The sequence below is a fragment of the Sarcophilus harrisii genome, chromosome 3 (assembly GCF_902635505.1).
Source record: "Sarcophilus harrisii chromosome 3, mSarHar1.11, whole genome shotgun sequence".
Classification (NCBI taxonomy): Eukaryota; Metazoa; Chordata; class Mammalia; order Dasyuromorphia; family Dasyuridae; genus Sarcophilus; species Sarcophilus harrisii.
In genome coordinates this window covers 199039249-199063034 of record NC_045428.1, presented here as the reverse complement: position 1 = coordinate 199063034, position 23786 = coordinate 199039249, and the positions used below count along the sequence as shown (strand labels likewise).

Here is a 23786-nt window from a genome sequence, read left to right as displayed (position 1 = left end):
ACTCCAGTATATTAGCCAAGAAAATGCAAAATGGAATCATGGAGAGGCAGACATAACTGAAAATGTGCTAGGTCCTGTACTAAGTGCTTTAAAAATATCTTTTTTTGATCCTCACAACACTGAAAGGTAGGTACTAAGACAGATATCGTGTTCAGACAATCATTTTACTAAGAAAATTTCTAAATTGAAAAGACATTCTTTGTAAAGTTTTATTCATGTTCTAATTAGCTTTCTTACAGTCATCTTATGAAAGGGTAAGGAACTTTTTCAATCATAGTTTAAATGACCTTTCTTCTTGGTCTGTGGGTTCTACATTTTTGTCCTCCAGAAATGTTAGGAAATGGGCTTTGATGAGTAGTAGTTACTTTTTTAGAATCAAGCAGAATTACTTATATTGTATTCTCTAGAGAAGTAGAATGTAGAGGCATTTTCTTTCTTTCTCCCACTTTAGAGCAAGCACAGATATTCTATGATTTTTTTTTTTTTTGATATCACAAGGCCTTTTAATTAGTTACTGAGCTAAAAAATTCATGGATATTCAAAAGGAGAAATCCCTGGCACTCAAGTCCATCTGAATAAATTTGTATCCCCAGCATTTAGCACAGAGCCTGGCAAACAGTAAGTTTGTAATAATTTTTTTTTTTTTCATTTACTCTCTCATCCACATTCCAAATTTACTCCAATTATTTGAAAATATGAAGTTAATTCCAAAGCAATTATAGAAATAAAAATGTGCAACATTTCCTAAAGAAAATGAAGCAGAATATAAAACAGAACATTAACACAGATTAATTCAGATGTCCAAAAAAACTCCATTTATTTACAAGAAGTAATCTTCATATTAATAATTGGGCAGTTTGGAAAGAGATGGAAATATTTTCAACATGTTATATGATGCAAATCCTTAATGTAAAGTTAAAAGATGAAACTTGATGTGTAGCTTGTCAACAAAAAAAAATAATCTCCATTGTAGGTTAAATATATAGTCTTCCAGCTGGGTATTCTGACAGTGGTACTTAATGACAATATGCAAGAGGGTCTTCTTGCCTCTTTTGACATCAATCTCAGGGAAATACTCCTCTTGAGACCCCAGTTCTCTTCAATTATACATGAAAATTATCATTTATAATCTCATTTAAAACTTTTAACTATTGTATTTATATGTTCACTAACTCTTGTAGATGAATCTCATATAATTATCAAGCACAAGATAACAATACACATACATAGCTTATAAAAAGTGCTTTTTTTGTAATAACTTGGTCAGATAATTAGCATAAACTATATCTATCTTACAGAAGAAGAAACAGAGGCTGGGAGATTAACGCCAGATAGTAGTTGTCACACCTGGGACTTGAAGTCAATTCTTTTGATTCTGAGACTAGAATTCAAGCTCTTTTGCCTGCCACAAAGATTAATAGTGTGGTATATTGGAGGAAACATTGGGAAGAAAAAAGGTAGAGGAACATTTTCTTGGTTAAATTCAAAAAATATTTTGGCCTTTTTAGAGTGCTAAGAGCTCCTCATTCATAAAAGATTAAAGTCATTTGTTATATGAATACATGCACATGTATATATTGTTTAGAAAAGCCTATTATATGAAGGTGTGTGTGTGTGAGAGAGAGAGAGAGAGAGAGAGAGAGGAGAGAGAGAAAAAGAAATGGAAAATTACACCATTATCTTTGCCAGGAAAACACCAAATGGGGACACAAAGAGCTGGATATGGCCAAAATGATTGAACAACAGGAGATCCTTTGATATATTCCTATCTTTATTTCTACGTTCTCTTCCCCACACTTATGGAAGAGTAGATGTTACTGAAAATGACTTAAGCCTATATTTTAATAGATTTAGACCATACATGAGAGAAATGATTATTAATAAACAATAATTTGGGGAGAACAAGAATTCTACCTTCCCCCCATCCCTAAAGTCCTCATTTCAAGGCTTAGGCAATAGTATTTTTGATGTGATTCATAAAGAAAACCAAAAATGCATCTGGTCCAGAGGAAATTGAGAAAATCTCTCACTTTAAACAAAGAATCCAGTGTTTGCTAGGCCTAGTTGATTATAACTATTCAATTCTCTAGCACTTACTGTTACATTTTTCTGACTTACATTCTTTCCCAAGTCCATTTTCTGCTCCAGGCTGCCTCCAAGGTTCTAAACTTCTCATTGACTCAGTTTCTTAGTCTTCTCTAAGAGATTCTGATTTGTTTTATCAGTTGGAACCAGAAGATGAGAATCTTAGATGTTTGCAAAATGGACATGGCTCTCTGTGTGTATCCAAAGTTTTTTGCTTTTTGAGTGTAAAGCCTGTGGCTCTGGTTAGAACTAAGAAAGAATGTGGATGCCAAGAATTACAGTGAAATAAATCATTCTGTTCATGCCTCAACCCTAGATCTGCACAGAGAAACTTATAGCTACTTCTAGGCCAAAAAGTTGTATGAAATATTTAGATCACTTTCCTTTTTAAAAAAAAAATTCTGGCATGAGGATAAAAAAATATATCTGAGAGCCTTTTGGTCATATTTTCAAGTTTGTATGCCATATGTAAAATAAGACTGTATAATGCTAAAGTATTTAGAACCCCTAATCCAGAGAGAATTTGGTACAATTAAGTTTTAAAACTGTCATAGAATCTAAAATGTATATTAATAGTATTGTTCACACATGGCACACAGGTAAGCAAAGCAGCAACAGGTTTTAGCTTTTAGGTCCATTTTCCTGACAAGAAAACTGGAAGATTGTGATCAGTTTGGGTTACTTCATTTTACAAGGGATATTTGTAAACTGAAGACATATTTAGAGATGGGTGATTAGAATTCTAGACAGATATTTGGATAATGTCTTTATGAGGAAAAGTTGGGAAAAATTAACCATTTTAATCTAGAGAAAACTTTTCAAATACCTGGAAGAGTGATAAATAGATGAAGGATGATATCTATTTTGCGTAGTTTCAGAGGGAAGAAAAGAAACTACTGGATTCTGTTAAAAATGGACTTCAATAGACAACAGTTTGTTTAACATTGGGGATATTACAAAAGAACCAGCATGCTCTAAAACCATTGTTAAACAAATGGCCCAGGTGGTCTGCAATGCTCCCAAATGTGGCCCAAACCAGATTAAATACAATAAAACACAGATACCATTATACCTAAAATTAAGCTATTATGAGTGTCAGTGAGTCTTATGTGCATATTGGTGGCCCCCATTTTAATTTCATATATTGGGTGGGAAGACCATACAATAAACAATTTTTTTTTAATCTTTCAACTCTTAAGATTCTGACTTTGACAAAGAAGTGAAATAATCTATCCAGAACCATTCAGGTGAAAAGGTGGTCGTATTACACTTGTGCTGTAGCAGAAAAAAATATAAAAATAAACACAGAGAAAATTCCAAAATGAATAGAATATCTTTCCTTATAAAAGAGATCATAAAACTGATCTGTTTTAACTAAGTATTAATACAAAGACTACCAGAAAATTAGTAAATTCATGATGCTCTTAATCAGACAAGAAATTCAACCCCTAGTAGGTAATCTGTGCTTCAGTGCCTTCATTATGAGGTGGTATTTTTGTATTGTTCTGGAATACTCAAGGAGGCTAGAGATTTTAAAAATCTTACATTAGAAAATTAAGCTTAGGTCTTTTAGCCCTTTTTAAAGAGAAACAGAAGAAGAGATAAACTTCATAAATATTCTATTGTATAACTGAAGAACATTTGAGACAGATTGCCATATTTATTAATTCAACTGTGGGGCATTTCCAATATGGTTGGGAGAGGTATCTCTGATGGATGAATCATAGGTTTGTCCCATAGCAGTTCATTTCCCTAGATGCTTTCAGGAGACAAAAAAAACCTTTTAAAAACCTTGTTAAAACACAAAAAGATCACCACAGGAACAATGTTTTTCATCATTGTAGATGAAGGCTGATTAATATACTGAGGGCTTCTGTTCAAGCTTTTACACATTCAAGAAAAAGTAATAAATGAGAACTGCATGGATGATGTGGGTCAAATTTACAAGGAGATACTGGTCTAGACTACTGATTTCCTTGAGTATGATTTATTTTATGTAAAATGATACAGAATACAGATGGTATTTGGCTCACTGTGTACTACCTGAAGACATGAATTATATTTTACTGATAAGGGGGGAAAAAACCCTGGAAAATATCCTCTATATTATAAAGGAGTATATCTATGTGTGCTTATTTTTAAGAGACTGTAATTATAGGGTTTAGGGCATCATTTGGACTCTCAAGTGCAAAAGAATAGGCATGAAATATTTAGATCACATTTACAGAAACAATTTTCCTTTTAAAAAAAAAATTTCTGGCAAGAGAAGGATTAAAAATATGTCTAGTCATGTTTTAACTTACAGAAAAGTGAATTGTGAATTTTGTCTGAATGTCCAAGTACAAACTGAAACACCAGGTAATGAAATTCAAAATTAATAAAGGTATCACATTTGTCTCAGGGCAGGTGCTGAAATGTTAAGCTAAGTGTTGTTAGAAATATGCCAATAGCCAGTCTTTTCACTACCATTTGACTGATGTGCTAGTCTTCTGAGGTCAGCAGAGGTCCATAAAGACGATAAACAGTAACAATTTACTTAAGAGGTAGATAACTTTTATAAATGGACTTATACATCATTTTGTGGACCTCTATAGTTCTGAGAAGTGGAATTTCATTCCTTTACTTAAGAAAAATCTTTGCTTTGTATGGAAAGGAGTCAATTCCATTATTCTGTTTTTAAATGAAAAAGGTGGGTGAGGCTGACAAGTTTAGAAAGTAATGTGCACTTTACTACAAATTTTGAGAGTATAAAATTCAGGTTGTTCAGGAATTGGTTAAGCAGTGAATACATAAACCAGAACTGGTGACTGAATGACCTAATCCAGAGGTAAGATTATAACTAGGTCTTGCTTGATCAAGCCTAGTGGTAATTTATAAAACCTCCACGATTAGAAGGAATGTTAGAAGTCATTTAGCTCCAATCTTTATTTTATAGATGATAAATTAAGGAACTTGTTTAATTGCTTTCTGATAAAGGATGGGAGAAAATAATGTAAAAAGAGGAAAAGTAGGGATTCGTAAAAAGTAGGGAATGTAATAATCATTAAATAAATAAACATATCTATAAACACTTCCATACAAATGATTGTTTTCTATATGAAGTAAAGTTTTATTTTATAAAGGTAGTCCAAATCTAATGAGCAACATCTCCAATCTGTCCACATGGGTTGCAAATATATGGCGGTTGTGAACACTTTGGATGTTCAATACAAAATCATCCCAAATTTACAATATAAAAATTACCTTAGTAAAGGCTTTTATCTCAAATATATCAGAATGAGTAAAAACTCTAGAGCTTGATCCAGCATCGCTGGCATTATACATTGTTGACATTAAGAGCAGAGATTTTATAGAGTAACAAATTAAAGACAAACACTACTACCATTGTAATGCAAATAAGACATCAATATTTAATGTGAAATTTGCAACGGGAGATTAAAATCTAAAAGTAGTATGCCTCATTTTATAACAAATATTCTATAATTAAAGATGAGAAACTGTGTTCCTACAACTATTCTTTAATTTTGAAAGGTTTTCGTTTTTTGGCAATGTTATCAAACTGAAACAAAAACTTTTGAGATATATAAAAAACAAAATTAGGTATGCATGTGTTTAAACTCATAGCATATTTGTGTTTAAGATCATAGCATATTACTTTGAAATTTATAATCTTCATATTTTGCACACAAAAAATGTTTAAAGTCTACAAAAGAAGATTAGTTTAGTTTGGAACAACGGAATTGTTAAAAATTAAAGGAAATATAACAATGGAGTTATCACTTTTTACCATAAAGAGACATGCAAATTCTGCTAATTTTCTTTTTGCATTTTTGTATTTATATTTGTGCCAAAACAGTCAAAGTTTTAGAAGGCAAATTTCATTTCTTGAAAGATTTAAAACTTGGGAGAGATGCACCAAAATAAAAAGAGGGAGAGAAGAGGATCAATAACCCTTGGAGTCTCTGTTCACAAAACAATATGTTCATTAAGCTGGCTACCAGGAGGTTCAACTGGGTGTTTGTTACCAATCAGAGGCTTTTTGTGGCTCACAGTTTCAGAGGAATAACAGGCCAGTACTTAGGCTGTTTCTTATCACAGTTCTTGTCAAAAGTGAGCTGCATGGCTGTCTCCATGGCCTGGATCTTGGCAGCACTTTCCCCATACAGTTTCTTCATTTCTACCATTCGCCTCTCTCCTGGTCTCTCTGAGGGCGGCTGCACTGAGCGACCAGTGGTTGGGTGCAGGTCATGGTCAGCTTCTACATAAACATCCTGGTGTTCCGCCTCCAGTTGTTGTTGTCTTTCTAAGTAAACAAACACACAGGGCCAGTGAATGATTTGGCTGACAACTAACTAGTCATGCTTCAGTGCCACTAATGTTCCATATCTTGGTTTTTAAATCAAGATAAATGTGTTTCTAATGCCCATCTGGGCAAGCTGAGATGATGTGCTCATTAGATTTTGATGCATGATGTGGCTCATTATCTACTCATTTATGAAGCTCATTACACACTTATCAAGGTGTTGTAAGATGATGGTAAGAGTGAAAAACTCATGGGAAAATAGCATGGAGTAAAAATCAAATCATTCTGAAATGAGCCTTGAAAACACCCAAGAAAAATAAAAACTTACTCAACTTCCCTCCCATCACTCCAACAAGTATAGCTTTAGGAGACTAGCTGGTTTTCTTTCTTACACAAGCTTAATAAAAAGCTTTCAAAGAAATCTATGTTGTTTAAATTCCCAGTTTTAGGTATAGTTCTTTCTCTGTTCATTTTTTATTGAAAGATTCATGTTTAGTGATGTTTAAGTGCATAATATAAAAGAAAATGTAAAATAAGGCAGCATAGAGAAAAAAAAAGCTATAGTGCTGAACAAAAAAATCATGCATTATATTCCTACCATCTGCCTCCTCTCCCTTTATTCATAATAATAATAATTATTATTATAATAGCTAGTGCTTTACAAATATTACCTTATTTGATCCTCACAACAACCCTGGGAGGGAGATGTTGCTTTTATCCCCATTTAACAATTTAGGAGGCTGGCAGAGATTAACTAAATTGTTCAAGGTCACATAGCTAATAAATGTCTGAGTCTGGATTTAAACTGAAGCCTTTGTGACTATGTTCAGAACTCCATCCACTGTGCCCACCCACCTAGAGGTCTGAGTTGCTACTAGTGTCCTATGAGCTGCTTAACATAGCTGAAGGAAAATCTCAAAACCAACCATTGATGGGATACATGAAAAATTCATGTTGTGGTCTCACTAATTGATTTTCTAACTCCTTTATCACCATAGAAGTGATTCCAAATCTTCTCTTCCTTCCTCAAAACACTCATATTTCCCCTTCTTTCTCTGCTGAGATTCTGTTTCTCTTGATTGAAAAGGCTGTTCAATGTGAGCCCCCCTTTTTCCTTCTTCATATCAAAACTCGTTATCATTTCCCATGCAAAGTGACTCAATAAGCAGTTGTTAAATGCTTACTATGTTCTGGACACTGTATTAAGCTCCAGAAATATAAATACAAGCACAAAGAAAGGCAGTCCCTGCCCTCAAAGAGCTTCCTAAAGAGGAAAGACAACATTCTAAAGAGGAAGACAGCATGTGAAAGGAAGATGAAAAAGGGAGAACAGATAGCATAGGGGCATGGTGGAGTCCTAAGAGAAATGAGCTATGGCTCACTTAAGAACACTCCCCAAAAGGAGATTCTAGAAGGAGCCATCCACCCAAATGGGTTTGGGGCAGACATTTTCTAATGTCTGAATTCCAGGGTAAGACTCTTTTCCCTCAGGTGTGCCAAAAAGATGGCCCTTCTTCTTGCCAAGGTCAACACTTTTTGTCACAACCTGTGACCTTAATCCCATGCTACCTGGCTTCTTTAACAGATTTCATCTTCAGTCATCCCTTGACTCTTTTTGCATTTCCAAACTCTCACTATCAATGGCTTCTTCTCTACTGCTTTTAAACATACCCAAATCTCTCATGATTTAAACAAAGAAAAAAAAGAACCCAAAACTTTTCTCAGCCAAAATCCTTGACAAAGCAGCTGATATTCATAGCCCCTTCCTCATCTCTCACTAACTCTTCCAACTCTTTGCAATCTAGCTCCCAATCTAATCACTCAACTGAAATGACTTTGTCCAAAGTCACATTGTGTCCTTTGTGTTTTTTTAAAATATATTGCTGATAATTTGTTTCCTATCTCAAAGATTTTCCCTAGTATGCCTTCCCTCAAGAATTATCCCATATAACAATATCTTTTAAAGAAAAAAAAAAAGGAAAAAAGGTCAGCAGAACAAATACATTGCAAGTTTCAAAATGTGCAATTAACACATCATGGACCGCCCACCATTGCAAAGGGTAATAAGGGAGGATATGTTCTGCTATACTTTCTTTGAAAACATGACTGTTTTCTATTATTTTGAAACATTGATGTCTAATTGTTTTATGGTTGTTCTTTTTTATTTACACTAATGTAGTCAATGCGTATATTGTTTTCTTGGTTCTGCTTACTTTGTCATTTTCCCAGGCTTTGCCTCTATTTATCATATTCACTATTTCTTACAGATCAATAAAATTCCATTACAATCAAATAAGTCCCTCCCCAATCAGTAGGATTTTACTTTGTTTGTAATTCTTTGTTATCACAGAAAGTATTGTTTATAAATATTCTAGTGTATGTAAGGATTTTCTCCTTATCAATAGTCTTCCAGGAATGTAAGCCTAAGAGTCGAATCTCTGGGTCAAAGGGTATGATTTTTGTATTATTTCATAGCCCTACCAACAAAGCATTTTCCCCATATGTCCTTTAATTCCCATCTTTTGTCATTTTTGCCAATTTGTAAGCTGTCAAGTAAACCCTATGGTTGCTTTGATTTGCATTTCTTTTATAACTAGTGATTTGGAACATTCTCCATTCCTTTTTGGGAAATTTGTTCCCAAACAAACTTTGGCTTTGGCTACTTGAAGAATGATTTGATTACTGAAAGTATATACACAAAGAGAGATACATATATGCTGATTATTTATATACCTTGGACACCAAATCAGAGAAATCTGATATAAAGATGTTCACCCTTCCCAATCGCTTCACTTTGTATTCTAAGTGCATTAATTTTGGTTTTGCAGAAACTTTTGTTATTGTCTCTATCCCTTATTTGGTTAAAGTTGTATATCCTAGCCTTCCCTATTTAAGATAGAAAAAAACTCCTTTTTTTCTGTTTATGTAATGATCTTTAATATTAAGCTTAGGTGTTTATTCAGAATGTATTGTGGAATATGGCATAAGGTGTTGGTATAAGCCCACATTCTTCCTATTGTCTTCCAGTTTTTCCAGCAGTTTAAAAAAATCAAATTTGTGGTTCTTTTCCTAAGTAATGTTTTCTGATTTACTGAATAATGGGTTTTCGAGTTTGATTTTCTCATGTCTGGTCTGTTCTGCTGATCTACTTCTCTATATTTAAATCAGTAGTAGATGATTTGGAAGTCATATAGTTTATCTAAGTGCCACCCTTTCATCTCTTGTTATTCCCTTGTTATCTTTTGTGTCTCCAGAGTATTACTATTTTGCCCTCTTCTCTATCATGATTTCAGTATAGTCTTTATGCAAATGACTCACAGGACTTCTATATCTAGCCCCAGTTGCTGCCCTATAACCAACCTATCTTTCTAACTTTACTGGATATCATTTTCCTTCCAGAACTTAAATTCCAGTCACATAGGTCTCTCTATTCTTCACATATGACATTTCCATTTTATAAGCTTGGAACGATGGGATTCTTTTTTATTTCTGCCTCAGAAAGTTCTTCTTCCTTAAGTCACATTTATCTGTACAAGTACCTTCTTCTGTAGGAAGCCTTTTTGATCTCCTCCCTTAACTGTTAGTTTATTCTCTCTCAAATTACTTTGTAAATAATTAATTTGTATTGATTGGTATTTGTTCACTTTTATCTTTAAGCTGTATATATTTTATATGTACTTGTCTGCCCTATTAGAAGGTAGACTTATTGTGATCAGTGTTTGTTTCATTTTTTGTACTTGTATCTCCAGTGCCTGGAAACATAAGAGGTGTCTATTAGATAGTTGCTGACTGGTCAGTTGAAGAAAATCACATCGGGGAATAACTGCAGTTATAAGACATAGATCCATATGGAGGCTTCAAGGTACAACTCAGACCAGGCAAAGAAAAGTTAAGTAAGCTGAAAACTATCAAAAGGCTTTTTTTTTTTTTTTTAAATCTAACTGAAGGCAATTCTGGGAATGAAATCTAAGACTGTTGACTTCTATGTTCTAGTAAATGGGGCTATGCATTAATTTTAAGATCTCAATTTTCACTGAAACAGGTCTACTATTGGAAATATTCCAGTCCAAGTAATCATATACTTTTAAATCTAAATTTGTACCATAATTTAAAAGGGATCATTAAAGCATGTGCTTAGTTCTTATAACATATATGGTAGGGGCTTCAACAAGGATAAATCTTGTTTCTTACTATTATCCAATAAAAAGTTAAATAATTTAATGTTTTAGAACTACTTTCTCCTCAATTCATGTATGATTAAAATAAATTTTAATAATATTGTGTATAACTTTTATGTTACTACTCATAGGAACAAAAATAATACAATAAAGCAGTATAGGATAACTAGTAAGTGACTAAGTTACATAGATTTTATAAGGAATTCTATTGGTAAAAATGGGAAAACTGCCCATTAGAATTCAAAAATTCCTTCAGTTTTGTGCATACTAAGGGAACATTGTTAATGAGATGCATGTAAGATGAAGAGGAAACAAAGAAGTAAGCAAAGAAACAGAAATAATTTCATTTTAAAGCAAAAGACTGGCAATCGTCACTTTGGAATCTCTTTGATGACATAAAACACAAACCATAGTCAGTCACATTGTGGTCCTGTGCACTCTACAGAGAATGATTTGGAGGTCCCAATCTACATCTACATCTGGTAGCATCTACAATGTTAGAATGACTTTGATGATTACAGTAACAGTCTAAATCTGTTTTCCAAGGACTAGGCTAGCTAATTATGGAGAAACTTACCATTGGTAGCTTGCCATAAAACTATGGAAAATACAAAATAACTTTCAGAAGTCCCCTTCTGTTTCTGTGGTGACAATGGTTGAGTAATGGTAATGGGGCAGAATGCTAAGAACTACAGATTTTATATCATCTTTTATAAACTTGGGTTTGAATATTTCTAGATTAAATGGTGAAATCTATGTCCAATAAACAATAGTCTTAAAAAAAGGATGAATCATATCAATCTTGATGTTCTTGCTATTAAAAAAAATCAGGCCACGTACAGCCAAATATAATACTAAGCAGTATTCCTTGAAAAGGAAAGAGAAAGACATTTATAAAGTGAATTTTACAGTATGCCCAATGAGAAAAAACATTTAGTGGGATATTTGGTCACTATATATATTATAGGATTAATGATAAATAGATGAAACAAAATCATAAAAACTATCAAAGCTTATGCACAACCATTAATTCTTTTTTATTAAGGATTTTTATTTTCAAAACATATGGACAGATAATTTTTCAGCACTGACCCTTGTGTTCCAAATTTTCCCCTCCTTCCTCCCACCCCCTCTCCTAGATGGCAAGCAATTCAATATATATTATACATGTTAAAATATATGACTAACATTAATTCTTGAGGAAGAAGAGTTAGAGAAATTCAACAATGAACTTGATAAAGATTTCCATATTAAATCACCATTCCCTGATACTTGGTATCTTTAATGCAAAGGTAGGAAAATATGAGGATGTGGAGAGATAAATAATAAAACATAGTATTAAGAAGGATTATGAGGGAGGAGCCAAAGGTTTACATATTACAGAGATGCTTTTTAGTGTCATGAATGTTTTCCTCAAGATAAGAATCATAAGACATCAACCATGACAAACACAAACAACATCACAAAATTTGGAATAGGTTACATTTCAAACATATAAAAGACTTGTTATTGATACAAGTGTTATCCCTGAGTCAGCTGTTTCTGTATATTAGATCTTTATTTTGTCAAAGCTAAGATCAAACTTAGTCAATATAACGAGAAAAAGATGTAGTATATAGTTGAACTAATTCAATCTTGAACTTTTTAAACATGCAATTTATAATTAAAAGTCAGAAATGGACAACAGAAATTATAACTCCAATTAAAATACATTTTAAAAGAAATTTAACTAAAAGTTGGAAATTTAGCAACCAAATTGCTAAAGAGAAACCAAATAACCACAAAGTGCCCTAGTTAGAAAACATTTGACTTTCAGGCCAAAGGGAAGGTGGCTGCCAAAGTCAACAGTGGATTAGAATATAAATTTGTTTGTAGGAGTATGATGGACAATTATAAGTAGTATTTTCTAATAAAATAGAAAAAAGCAGTGAAGGGTAAAATCAGTTTAAAGAAAGCACTGCAGGAGGTCCAACTAAGTGAAGTTGTCCCAAGGGTATTTAAGGACACATACACACAAAATGAAAGGACAAAAAAGAAAAATAGAAATAATTTGAAAAAATTATTTTAAATTTTCCCTGTTGATGGCAGGAAAGCTACCATACTTGGACCCTAACATCACTGTCCCAGACACTTATAGAGAAGATGGAAAGGCCACTAAAGAAGGAGCCCTGTAGATGATGAGCTCTTCTAGATGCTTCTGTTTATGAATTTATCAAGGCCCCTAAAACCTGAAAAGCAGACTCTCCTGGAAGAGATTTGTAATCACTCAAAAGAGTTTGAGTTAACCCCCCCACAAAGGAAAGACCAAGTGAGTGAAAAATGCCTATTGTTCAGATTTCCAATAGTATGCACATTTGTGGAAATGGATGGTGAGTTAGGCCAAGAGTTACATAAGAAGAGAACTAGCTGGATTGCTTTTGGAAAACTATAAAGCTGCATTAAGTATCCCAAGCTTCCTATGAAAGCAAAGGAACATTTTAAAACGCCAACATTCCTTCACTATTGCCACATGGCATTAGAACACGGTCTACAAGTCTCTAAAGAATGTATAGCACTGCGAGGCCAATGAAAAGGGGTGTGTGTGTGTGTGTGTGTGTGTGTGTGTATTACTTATATCTATATTCATATATGTGTATATGTAAAATTAATGAGGAGCTTCTAATAACAACTAAAGTAAAATATGCCATCCTGGAACTACATGGTAGGACGAGAAGATGCTGAGGATAAAGAATAACAAATGCATAACCAAGATCTACTTGTGCTTTGGGGATGCCAGGAAAATACAATAAACATCTCTAGCACCTTGGGCAGACCCCACAGGGTAAGGGTATGGGAAGGTGTGGATAAAAGCTCCAAAAGACAGACAGCCCAGATGGGTGGTAGCCTCCATCACTACAGGGAACTTCCAAGCTGAGAAGATCCCAGATCCATTTGAGAAGCAGAGGATATCCATACCTACATAAGCATTTTAGACAGCATCTACTCTAAGTCAATGTACTTTCTAGATGCTGCCTTGATTGATCCTCACAAGAATTTGTGAGGTAGATGCTGCTGTTTTATTCTCATTTTGCAGATGAGAAACTGAAGCAAATAATGGTTGTGACTCACCCAAAGTCACACATCTAGTATGTGAGTGTGGCTGGATCTGAACTCAGGTCTTCTTGATTTCAGACCCTGTACTTGATCCACTGTACCACCTAGACACTTTTCCCACCTCATTCATTTAAATTACTTTCTAATCATCAATCTGGAATTTGGGATCATGTAATACTTCTAAAAACTTAAAAATATTACATAAAGTATAGAATTATACTTTATGTGAACCAAAACATCTGTAAACCCAGAAAAATAACTCAAATATTTAGCCACTTTTGCCTTAAGATTGCTATAATTTATTTTTATATGAAAAAGTAATGTGTAGAAGAGCCAAAAGGCTGTCAAGCACAGTAAGTGAAATGAAACCCAAACCTTGATTCATGGAAAATATATATGTATATATCAAGTAACTTTCTATAAAATGTAGCAGCTTAAATGCCAGCTCAATATTAACTTGACAGAGAAAAAGTAAAACATCTTGTTACTTCAAAGTTTTCTGCTACACATCTGGGCTACCAAGTAGATTAGTTGGGCAAAAATTCTAGGTATTTAAAGATGTGCTCAGGAAACTAAGATACCTATTTGCCTGAAAGGGAGCAGGATTTCTGTAGACCAGATAATAGGCATTTCTAGCTCTTTCCTTGCTGTCCAGTAAACTTTCAGAACTAGAAATCTTATTGATGGAACAACCCAGAAGAGGTGATTTTAATAACACCTTTCTCTAAATTATTACATCTGTTTAAAACATTTAAAGAGGAAGATGTACCCTTGACAGATAATACTCTGGGTCTGGAATATTAAATTTGAAGACCCTCATAGAGAATCTCTACTCCACTCTCTGTGGTCTATAGTGAGTCAAGCTTCATTTTTACCACATTCTTATTCAGACAGGGGAGATTATATTGATAACTATAAACATCAACAAAGAAAGAGAAGTTTGTTTTACAGAGGTAGAGGAAAAATGGAATAATTGATATTAAAGTGGGTGGTTGGGTTATGCCATGGCAACTTTGAATATATATACTTATATTCTTTCTCTTCCAAAAATAATGACAGAAACCATAAGAAAGCCATGGGCCTCCTGGAGAGGTAAAACTTACATAACACCAATATGCCCAATGTTATAGTGGATCTTACCAAGAATTGTTTTTTTTTGAAAACTTTTTTTTTTTTGAATACTTGTTCTACACAATTGAGAAATATAAAACTAATGAATTACTGCAATTCACTTTACTCTATTACTATCAAGAGTCTTAGCACTTTCCTGATCAACCAAGCTAGTAATTTCAGTTACTTCCTCATTTTTATTTACCCTATATATCTAATTGGCTATCTTGACATTTTAACCTTCATTTAATTAGGTATTTAATCAATACTTGCTGATTATGACATGCTGACTGCCCCTGCTAAATCTAAATCTAAAGATTCCTCCCCTCCTTTTTTTTTTAACTAACATACCTAACTACTTTAGTTCCTGAAATATAAGTATTAAATAAATGATTATTGCTTGTTTGATAATTCCAATGCAATAAATCCTTGAATCAATACTAAGTCCACTGCAATATACAAGGGTTGTTTTTAGAAAGGGGTAAGACAGAGACCTATGTTTCCTCCTCTAATACCTAAATTTGGACTTGATTCATATCTTGATTTTCCCTTTTCTAGCTTGGCTGCAGGAAATCACAACAAGGTTAGGTTTTATTTGCACATTAATTTTGACATTCAAAGGCAGAATTAAGACTATATCTGAAGATATGCTAAACATCTTCCATCAAAATGGGGAGTGATTTAAACCCTGCAACAGTACAAAAATGACTCCAAAATAATGCCAATTCAGAGTCAGAGAAACAGATTCACATAAATTTCATACTAGTCCTCAGACTAGGTCTATTACTTGTGGTTACTTTTGATACCCCACACTAACACTTGTTTAATTTACTTGCTTATGAGAGAGGGGATGGTCTCAACTCAGTAAGAAAAGTTTACAAAGCAAGGACATTATTTTTTAAAAATTAAAAGTGTACACAAGTGTACAATTTCCTATTTACCTGTTAATGACTTCCTTTGAAAGCAAGTATTCTCAATCACTGACACAGTTTCACTTTATGAAAAACAAGGGTAAGAGTCTTAGCCTAGTTATAGAACCAAAAAAAAAAAAAAAAAAAAAAATGTGTAAAACAAGTGTTACTTATGAGGTCTTAGAATTTGGCAGTTTCTTGGGTTTCAAATCGTGATTATTAAGATTAGACGGCATGACACAATGGAAGTACTAGATTTGAAGTCTGGATTATTCCTGATCAAATTCCAGACCACAGATCAAATCCCACCCTTGACATGAATTGTGGTGACTCTGGGCAAATCCTATAACCTCCTCTCTGAGCTTCAGTTTCCTCATCTGTTAAAATGGGAATAATAATACCTGTATCACCTTGCTCATAAGTTTAGTATGATCAAATGAGATAATTTATGTCAAATTCTTTGTGAATTTTAAGGGATTACATAAATGCCAGTTATTTATTAGTCTTAAATACAGCTATTGGGCTAATTTCCACAAAGCAAACAGGATCTTAACTTGGCAAAAGATTTTAAGATCTTCCCTCATCACATACTAGAAAAACCCTTTTAGAATCAAGCTTTATAACTGGGTAATACCAATTTACTGCATGTCATAGTCTAGACAATATATATTTTTCACCTACTTTTGTTTTTGCAAGTGGATTGTGCCTAGATTACAAAGCACACCTAGATGTTAACTTAACTAGTATATCTTGGTCAGACACTAAAGATGAATAAGGTGACAAGGAGGAGTACAAAAAAATAAATAAAAGAATAGGGTAAATCATATTTGAAAAACTGCTAATTTCTGTCTAACATAAATGACTGGTAAAATAATTACGGTATATACAGTAAGCTAAACCTAAAAAAAGCAAAGGCATATAGACAATTCTACCTATATACTATAAGCAGCTAGCCAAAAGGCAGAATAGTTGAGGGGGAATGGTGGGGGGATTAGATAGAACTACCAAGTACCATGACATTAGCTTTAATGAAGAATCCATTTTCTTCTCTTTTTTCTAATATTAGCATGTGTTTCATATTACAACTCTTGCCATTTTGTCAGAATTGATCTTTAGCACAGCTATAGGAAAATATAAACTTGATTCATATCCTGAATCATGTTTTTTGAGATTGGCTATAACAAATCATAATATTTTTATATCCTATCCTATATGCATACTTACTTTAGGAATTTGAAACATTTACTGATACAGATATATAAGCCAGCTCCCTTTCTACTGGAGACTTATCTGATTCCTGATGAAGCAGGTTACCAATATATTACACTTACAATAACCTACTTATGCTCTCTATCTATAAAATATAGTACCTGCTTGGGTTATCATATGTATGAGTTCATTCACCACCACTGAAATCTGGGACTGGAAAAAAAAAAAGCATGAAAGATTAGTTTGTTAAGTAACTACAAGATTTACTATGCTCATGGGTCTTGTTAGTAGTTTAGCTTAAAATTCATTTTAACTCTTAAACTTGTAGAACAGGATTCTAAACAAGACTTTAGAAGAATTCTTCTGCCATAGTTCCAATAGCCTGACTGAAGACTAATTAAGAAAACAAGAATTTAAAATAACAGGCATACTTCTATTCAAAAAGATAATGACATGAAGGGGAATCTGTTATTGTAGGTATGGAACATATTTTTTCAAACCAATTATAATATAAAATTCATTTTGTCGGTTTTTGTGGTAATTAATACTTTGGGTTTTTCTAAGCAGCAGAAAGATAAAGAGAAGCTTGAACTTTCTTTAGCCTCCACCTCAAAAACCTTACTCATCCTTCAACAGGTAAGCTTAAGTCCTGATTTCTCCATTTAGTCCACAGTGACAAAAAACCCTTCATTATCTATTATCAATATCATTTGTTTTGTAGTTAATAATAGGTCATTTCTTGCAGTGATATTTAAAATTGTGTGTATATATTCCATGATTCTTCAATTAGACAGTAAGTCACTTGAAGGTAGGGTCATTATATACTTACTGACTGAGGCTTGATGCAAGGATGGCAAACTGGCCTAGAGGAGGAAGTTCTATAATTAAACAGCCAATGACAATATTTTTTTTTCCTCATACCTATTTTTTGATAGAGACAAAATTCTATAGTCTGGTTCTTTCCCTTAGGGGGAATCTTGGAGATTTCTTGGAGAATCTGCTATAATTTGCAGCGTCTGTATTTTAAGAATAAGAAGTTAATATACATTTCTTTTCTTACCCATATTAATTTTCTACACAGTAGAACCTTGAAACATCATAGCCAACTAAACCTCAAAAAGTAAGAATTACTGATTATGTCTGACAAAGACACACAATCAAAAGCAGGTTCTGTTTCTAGTGGTTTTAAAGGACCCATTTTTAATCTCCTACTTTAAAAATCATTGAATTATACACTACTACTACAATTAAAAGAATATGTTAGGAAGTTAGTATCTAGATTCCTAGGAATCATAAATAAGATCATCAAGTCCAATTTGAAAAAATTTCACTTGAAGTGAAGATAAACTAAGATAGAACTAAAGATAGTAGAAAGAAAACTCACTGGCTTTGGAGTTAGAACATAGGCTTAAATCTCACACTTGCCAATGACTATTTATGGGACCTAAGAGATATCATGGAACTTCTCTGGATGTCACTTTCCTCATCTGTAAAATGAGGGAGTTGGATAAGATTTTGCCTCTAAGTTTCCCTTCTAACTCTAAGTCAATGATCCTATAAACTATGTAAAACATATATTTATGGAATACATATTTTAAAAAATGCAAACTTCCGTGAATAGTCTCAATTTTCTCTTCTCAGCTTTTTGTAAATTTACTCTTTTGTCACCTAAACTTTCCCAAATGTTCTGAATAAATATCATTAGGCAAGTAGAATATAAACTTATTCATAAAATACTTAAGAGGTTGTTTTTTTTTCAACCTCTTATTTAAAACATAAACCCTAATAGAAAATGATTATATTAATCAAACTTTCAAATAAACATTATAATTTGCTAAGATATGAGAGCCAAAAATGAAATAAAAGTAGAGAACTGTGACAAAATCATATTTTAATGTTTTTAAGACTACAGAAACAAGAAACTATTATTTAGGAGGCTGAGAGGCACTTGCCACAATGATGCCAAGGAAGCACAGAAAACAAAAGAATCTCAGCCACCATCAAAGTCAGCCTTTGTTTTCATGAAACTAAACCACATAGATATACATGCAAATTTTGGTCTAATGTTGCTAAAAATGCAATAGCTTTTTATTATATTACATATAAGAAAATCTCTTATAACTGTCCTCCTCTGAAGACATGCAATTTTGTAAAATATAAATTACAGAATTTGTTTTTCTGAATTTTTTATTTTTGCTAAGGTAAAAAAAAAATTAAGGTACTTGGGAAGAATTTCTCTTTGATTTTTCAAAGAAAAAATTCTCAATTTCTGTTCTATACAGAATAGAATGTCATACATAATGTTTCTGCTGGAGGTAGTCTTCTATGTTAGTAACATCTAGATGGGTTCTCACTTGATGCCCCCTTTTTTTTTTTTTCTGAAGGGATCTAAAAGAGCAGGTTGAAGAACATTGTATTTTCACAAACACTGACATAAACAGTTTCTAAGTCAAAGTCTTGTAGTAACCCAGGCTTAGAGTTCTTCATGAGAGCCAATTCTAGAATCAAAGGAATGCAATATATTGAATTTAGTAGTGTTTACTAAATTAATATTTTAAAGCATAAATTAGAAAAGCTAAATTAAAAGGATCACATACTTTGTAAAAATAAATACTTCTTTCTTTCCTCTGGGCAATTTCCACCTAATTTTTGTAAAATGAAATATTTACTACTTGACAAAGCATTTAGAGCTTTGAATAAAATATACAAACTAAAATCAAAATACTTAACACTGTTCAGTTATTTAATTTGAAACTATTCAATTCTAACAATGAAATTTTTTTTTCTTGATATCATCTCTTATTTCTATATACAAGAACAAACTTTTTTCTTAAAGTACTTGTCAGGTTTGAAACAATTTATTGCTACAAATTCCTCCTGCTAGAATTCCCAACCTCCTAATTCTCAAAAATCTGTATATCTAGATAATTCACTAAAAAATCTGTATATCTGGTTAATTCACTAAAAAGTAACAATAAATTCCTTACAATGAACTAATGAATATATGTTTTTAAAAAAATGAAATTACCATTCCATAAATGATTTAGCATTTTAGTATGATTTCCAGGGGTAAGGTGCTATTTAGAATTTCCTTTGGAAAGTTCCTCTCTAGAAAATAGGCCCTACCCCACCTCCTCAGAATTGCTTAATATTACTTAAGGATACAGTTTAGCATAGATTACATAAAATACTGTAACAATTTCTAAATGACTGAGAAAGTCATCTGAGTAATGAGTAATTAAAACAAACAAACAAAACTCAGAAAACTTGTCAGATAAACACAAAGATAAAAGATTAGAAGGAAAACCTTAATGTTACTTTTACAGCTTAAAAATGATACCTAATACAAATATTGCTAACAAGCAGGAATTGGAGATCTATTTCTCAATCAAAATAAACTGACTGGGGAGGAAGGGGGGAATTGCTTCTTGATATTTTTATTACTTATTTGTTTTTCAAGAGAAAACTTTCATTTCCCCATATCAATGTGGATGGCTTTAGAAAACCACAAGTATTTTCAGTCTTGATCTCTTTGAATAAAATACAGCAAAGACTTGGCTCAAGGTTTATGGCATTTGATGTATTAATGATTCTGTGTAAAGACTTCAAATGCCAAATCCAATTCATTTCAATTGAACAAACCATTTTAAAGCATTTAGTAGATACAAGGCACTATGTAAAATGCTAGCTATGAATAAAAAATGATACTTACCCTACGGAGCTTACATTAAATAATAAAGACAAATTCCAGTTTTAATAAAATTGAAATTGATTTTCAAAGATGAAGTCAATGCTAGAAAGGTCTTGTACCTATCAAAATGTTTGTAAAAGTGTTTCTTAAATTAGGAAAGAACCATAAACAAAGAAGATACTCTGGGGAAATCAATAAACAAGCTGTGCTATATGAATGAAATATTACTATGTTCTAACAAATACTGAATGTAATGTAAAGAAAGGCATGAAAGATTTATATGAACTGATGCAAAGTGAAGTAAACAGAATGAGGAAAAATAATAAGTAATATTAAAGAATTTTTCAAATAAACATTTATTAAGCCTTTACTATGAGCTAATCAGGGGTCCTCAAACTACGCCCGCAGGCCAGATGTGGCAGCTGAGGACGATTATCCCCCTCACCCAGGGCTATGAAGTTTCTTTATTTAAAGGCCCACAAAACAAAGTTTTTGTTTTTACTCTAGTCCAGCCCTCCAACTGTCTGAGGGACAGTGAACTTGCCCCATATTTAAAAAGTTTGAGGACCCCTGAGTTAAGTATTATACTAAGCACTGAGGATAGCCCTTTGATGACTCCAGGTGTATTGGTATATTTCCACTTTGTACTTACTCTATATTAACCCTGAATCAAAAAAGAATGTAGCATACAGAAACTGCAAAAAAGACAGGGCTTTCTGACTTAAGAAAGCTTATTTATATTCTAATGGGGGAAATGACATATATTATATTAATATATGCATTATTATAATATAATAATAGGTACATACAACATATACTAAGCAAATACAAGTTAATGGAATGGGGAAAAAGGGACAATAAAAGAAAAAAACCTGAATTCTGTAAAATTATAACAACTAAGCTTAGCCACAAAAATGTGATACTAGAATATGCCTCTCTCCCTCCCTTTGTAGGGATGGGTGATCATGGGCATGAAATATTACATATAATATTGGATTTGGCTGATATGTTGTTGGCTATTAGTTTTGTTGCATTATTTTTTCCTTTTCTTTGTTCTAAAAGCTAAGTCAATGGAAAGGGGGAGGATGTGCTGGGAAATGAACATAATATAAAAATAAAACATGTTAATAAAAAATTTAAACAAGAAAATGTGATTTGTAAAATTCAAATTGTTTAATGGAGAATGAAATGGGTCATAATTTATTGGATCATTTAAAGGTGTTTCAATGTATACTATTATTAAATGAAAATGGTTTCTTGAGCTTTTTAATGCATTAGGACAATTTTTCCAGGTCTTCAGGGATGTCTGAGTCATGTGACAAAAACACAGTTGAAAATGATTGGATCTGGAACAATAAATGTTTCAATATTTGCCTGTGGGCCTATGTGTTTGAGTTATGCTAGCATAGCTCTTTGATGACTCCAGGTGTATTTCCACTTTGTACTCACTCTATATTAACCCTGAATCAAAAAAGAATGTAGCATACAGAAACTGCAAAAAGGACAAGGACTTTCTGACTTATGAAATCTTATGATCATTAGAAAACCATATTTAGAGCTAGAAGGGACATTAAAGACCTTAAATAGTTTGATTCTTTTGCTTTACAAGTGATGAAAGAAACCCAGAAAGATGAAGTGACAAGTAATTTGTGGCAGAACCAGGATTGGAATCTAGCTCCTAATTCCAAATCTACTGATCTTTTTATTGTACAACACTTCCTTCAGGAAATCAGTCACACGTTTTACTTTGAAGGTCACTTCCAGTCATGAAACTCAAGGAAGTCTGTGGTAAAATAGGATTGGGGTGAAGGAGGAAGGACAACACAATGAAATCATTAATGAAAAAAAAAAACCATATATGAGAAAAGAATGAAAGGAAGCAGACAAGACTTACTTAACTCTTCTCTGTGTCTTTCTGTCTCAGCAAAATACTGACGGAGCTCTTCTGTGATCTCCATGTTACTCAAATCACATTCTATTTCCCCATCTGAATCTGACTCTTCTTCTGTGGAGGAAACGTGGTCATCTTTTGTGGTCCTTTGGTGACTGTGGGTATTATGAGGAGGCTGCTGTGACCACTGTGGATACTGAGATCTGTTGTGCCAACCATGGGAAGAGAAATAATCCTCCTTGGCTGACTGGTCCTCCCCACCCCAGTCTGCATAACGACTGTTTGGAATGAGAGCAGGCAAATACCATGGGGAATTATAGAAGGACAGCATAGCCTTCCTGTAGGCATTCTGGTGCCGACGCATCCACTGCATGGCTTGGTTATAATGTTGCCAGTATCTCGCATATGCTCGCTGAGAATACCATGGCTCAGAGTCTCCCTGTGATGAATCCTAAAACACACAGATACAGAATAGAGAAACATCTTTTAAGCACTAAATGACAAGTATTGTGCCCAAATGCAAGCATCAAGCACTGTGACAGGTGCCATATATAAGTATGAAAGTATAAGACACGATCGTTGTTCACAAAATACTTAAAAACTGCAGAGGAGGTGGAAGAAGCAAACGTATGTTATAAAGCATCTAGTTCAAGATTATAAAATATCAGAAAACAGAAAGGTAGGCTAACAATTTTTTAAAGAAAATATGGGGAAAAGTACAAAGACCCAAACTGTTTAAGTCACTCAAACTTAGAGAATAGGAGAGGCCTGACTACAACTTTGGGACTCTCAGTAGAAACTGCTGAGAAGCAAATTTCTCAATTATCAAAGCTTCAAATCTCAGCCCTTTTCAATTTCCAAACACTTGGGCAGCAACTGTTTTCTTAACTATCAAGTAGAACAAAATTTTGCCATGTGGCATTATTATTATTTTAATGCCATTTCTTTGTTCTAGTTCTTATTTGTTTTGCAGTTGAACAAATAATACTTAATATATAATACATAATGCATAATACTTAAAATACTAATAATTATTTTCCTTTCTACTAAGCTAAAAAAAAAAAAATCCTTACCATCATTGAGGCATGCCAGTTCAAACAGCCACCAGAAACTAGAATACAAAATATCCACATAATAAATGTTGAGATTATTACAGATATGACATTTATAATTATTTACTAAGTTTGGTGTTGCAGAAGAAGCACTCTAGAAACTATTTCCCCCTACTTCCAATGCTTGTTATTCGAATAAAATGATAACACATGGACAGTATGGCTTTGATTATGGTCAGGGTTCAAACAGCTATGGTTCTTTT

General features: G+C 33.1%; 1 protein-coding gene across 1 annotated transcript in view; it reads right to left on the bottom strand.

Annotated features, from left to right (window-relative positions):
• Positions 1-5170: 5170 nt before the first annotated feature.
• GEMIN8 (gem nuclear organelle associated protein 8) overlaps positions 5171-23786 on the bottom strand; it is a 33585-nt gene continuing 14969 nt past the window's right edge. The window contains exons 2-4 of the mRNA XM_003766575.3: positions 23545-23582; positions 22475-22922; positions 5171-6388 (exon numbers count right to left, since the gene is read on the bottom strand). Of these exons, the coding sequence (XP_003766623.1) occupies positions 6132-6388; positions 22475-22922; positions 23545-23550 (711 nt within the window). The 5' untranslated portion in view covers positions 23551-23582 and the 3' untranslated portion in view covers positions 5171-6131. The remainder of the gene's footprint in view (positions 6389-22474; positions 22923-23544; positions 23583-23786) is intronic.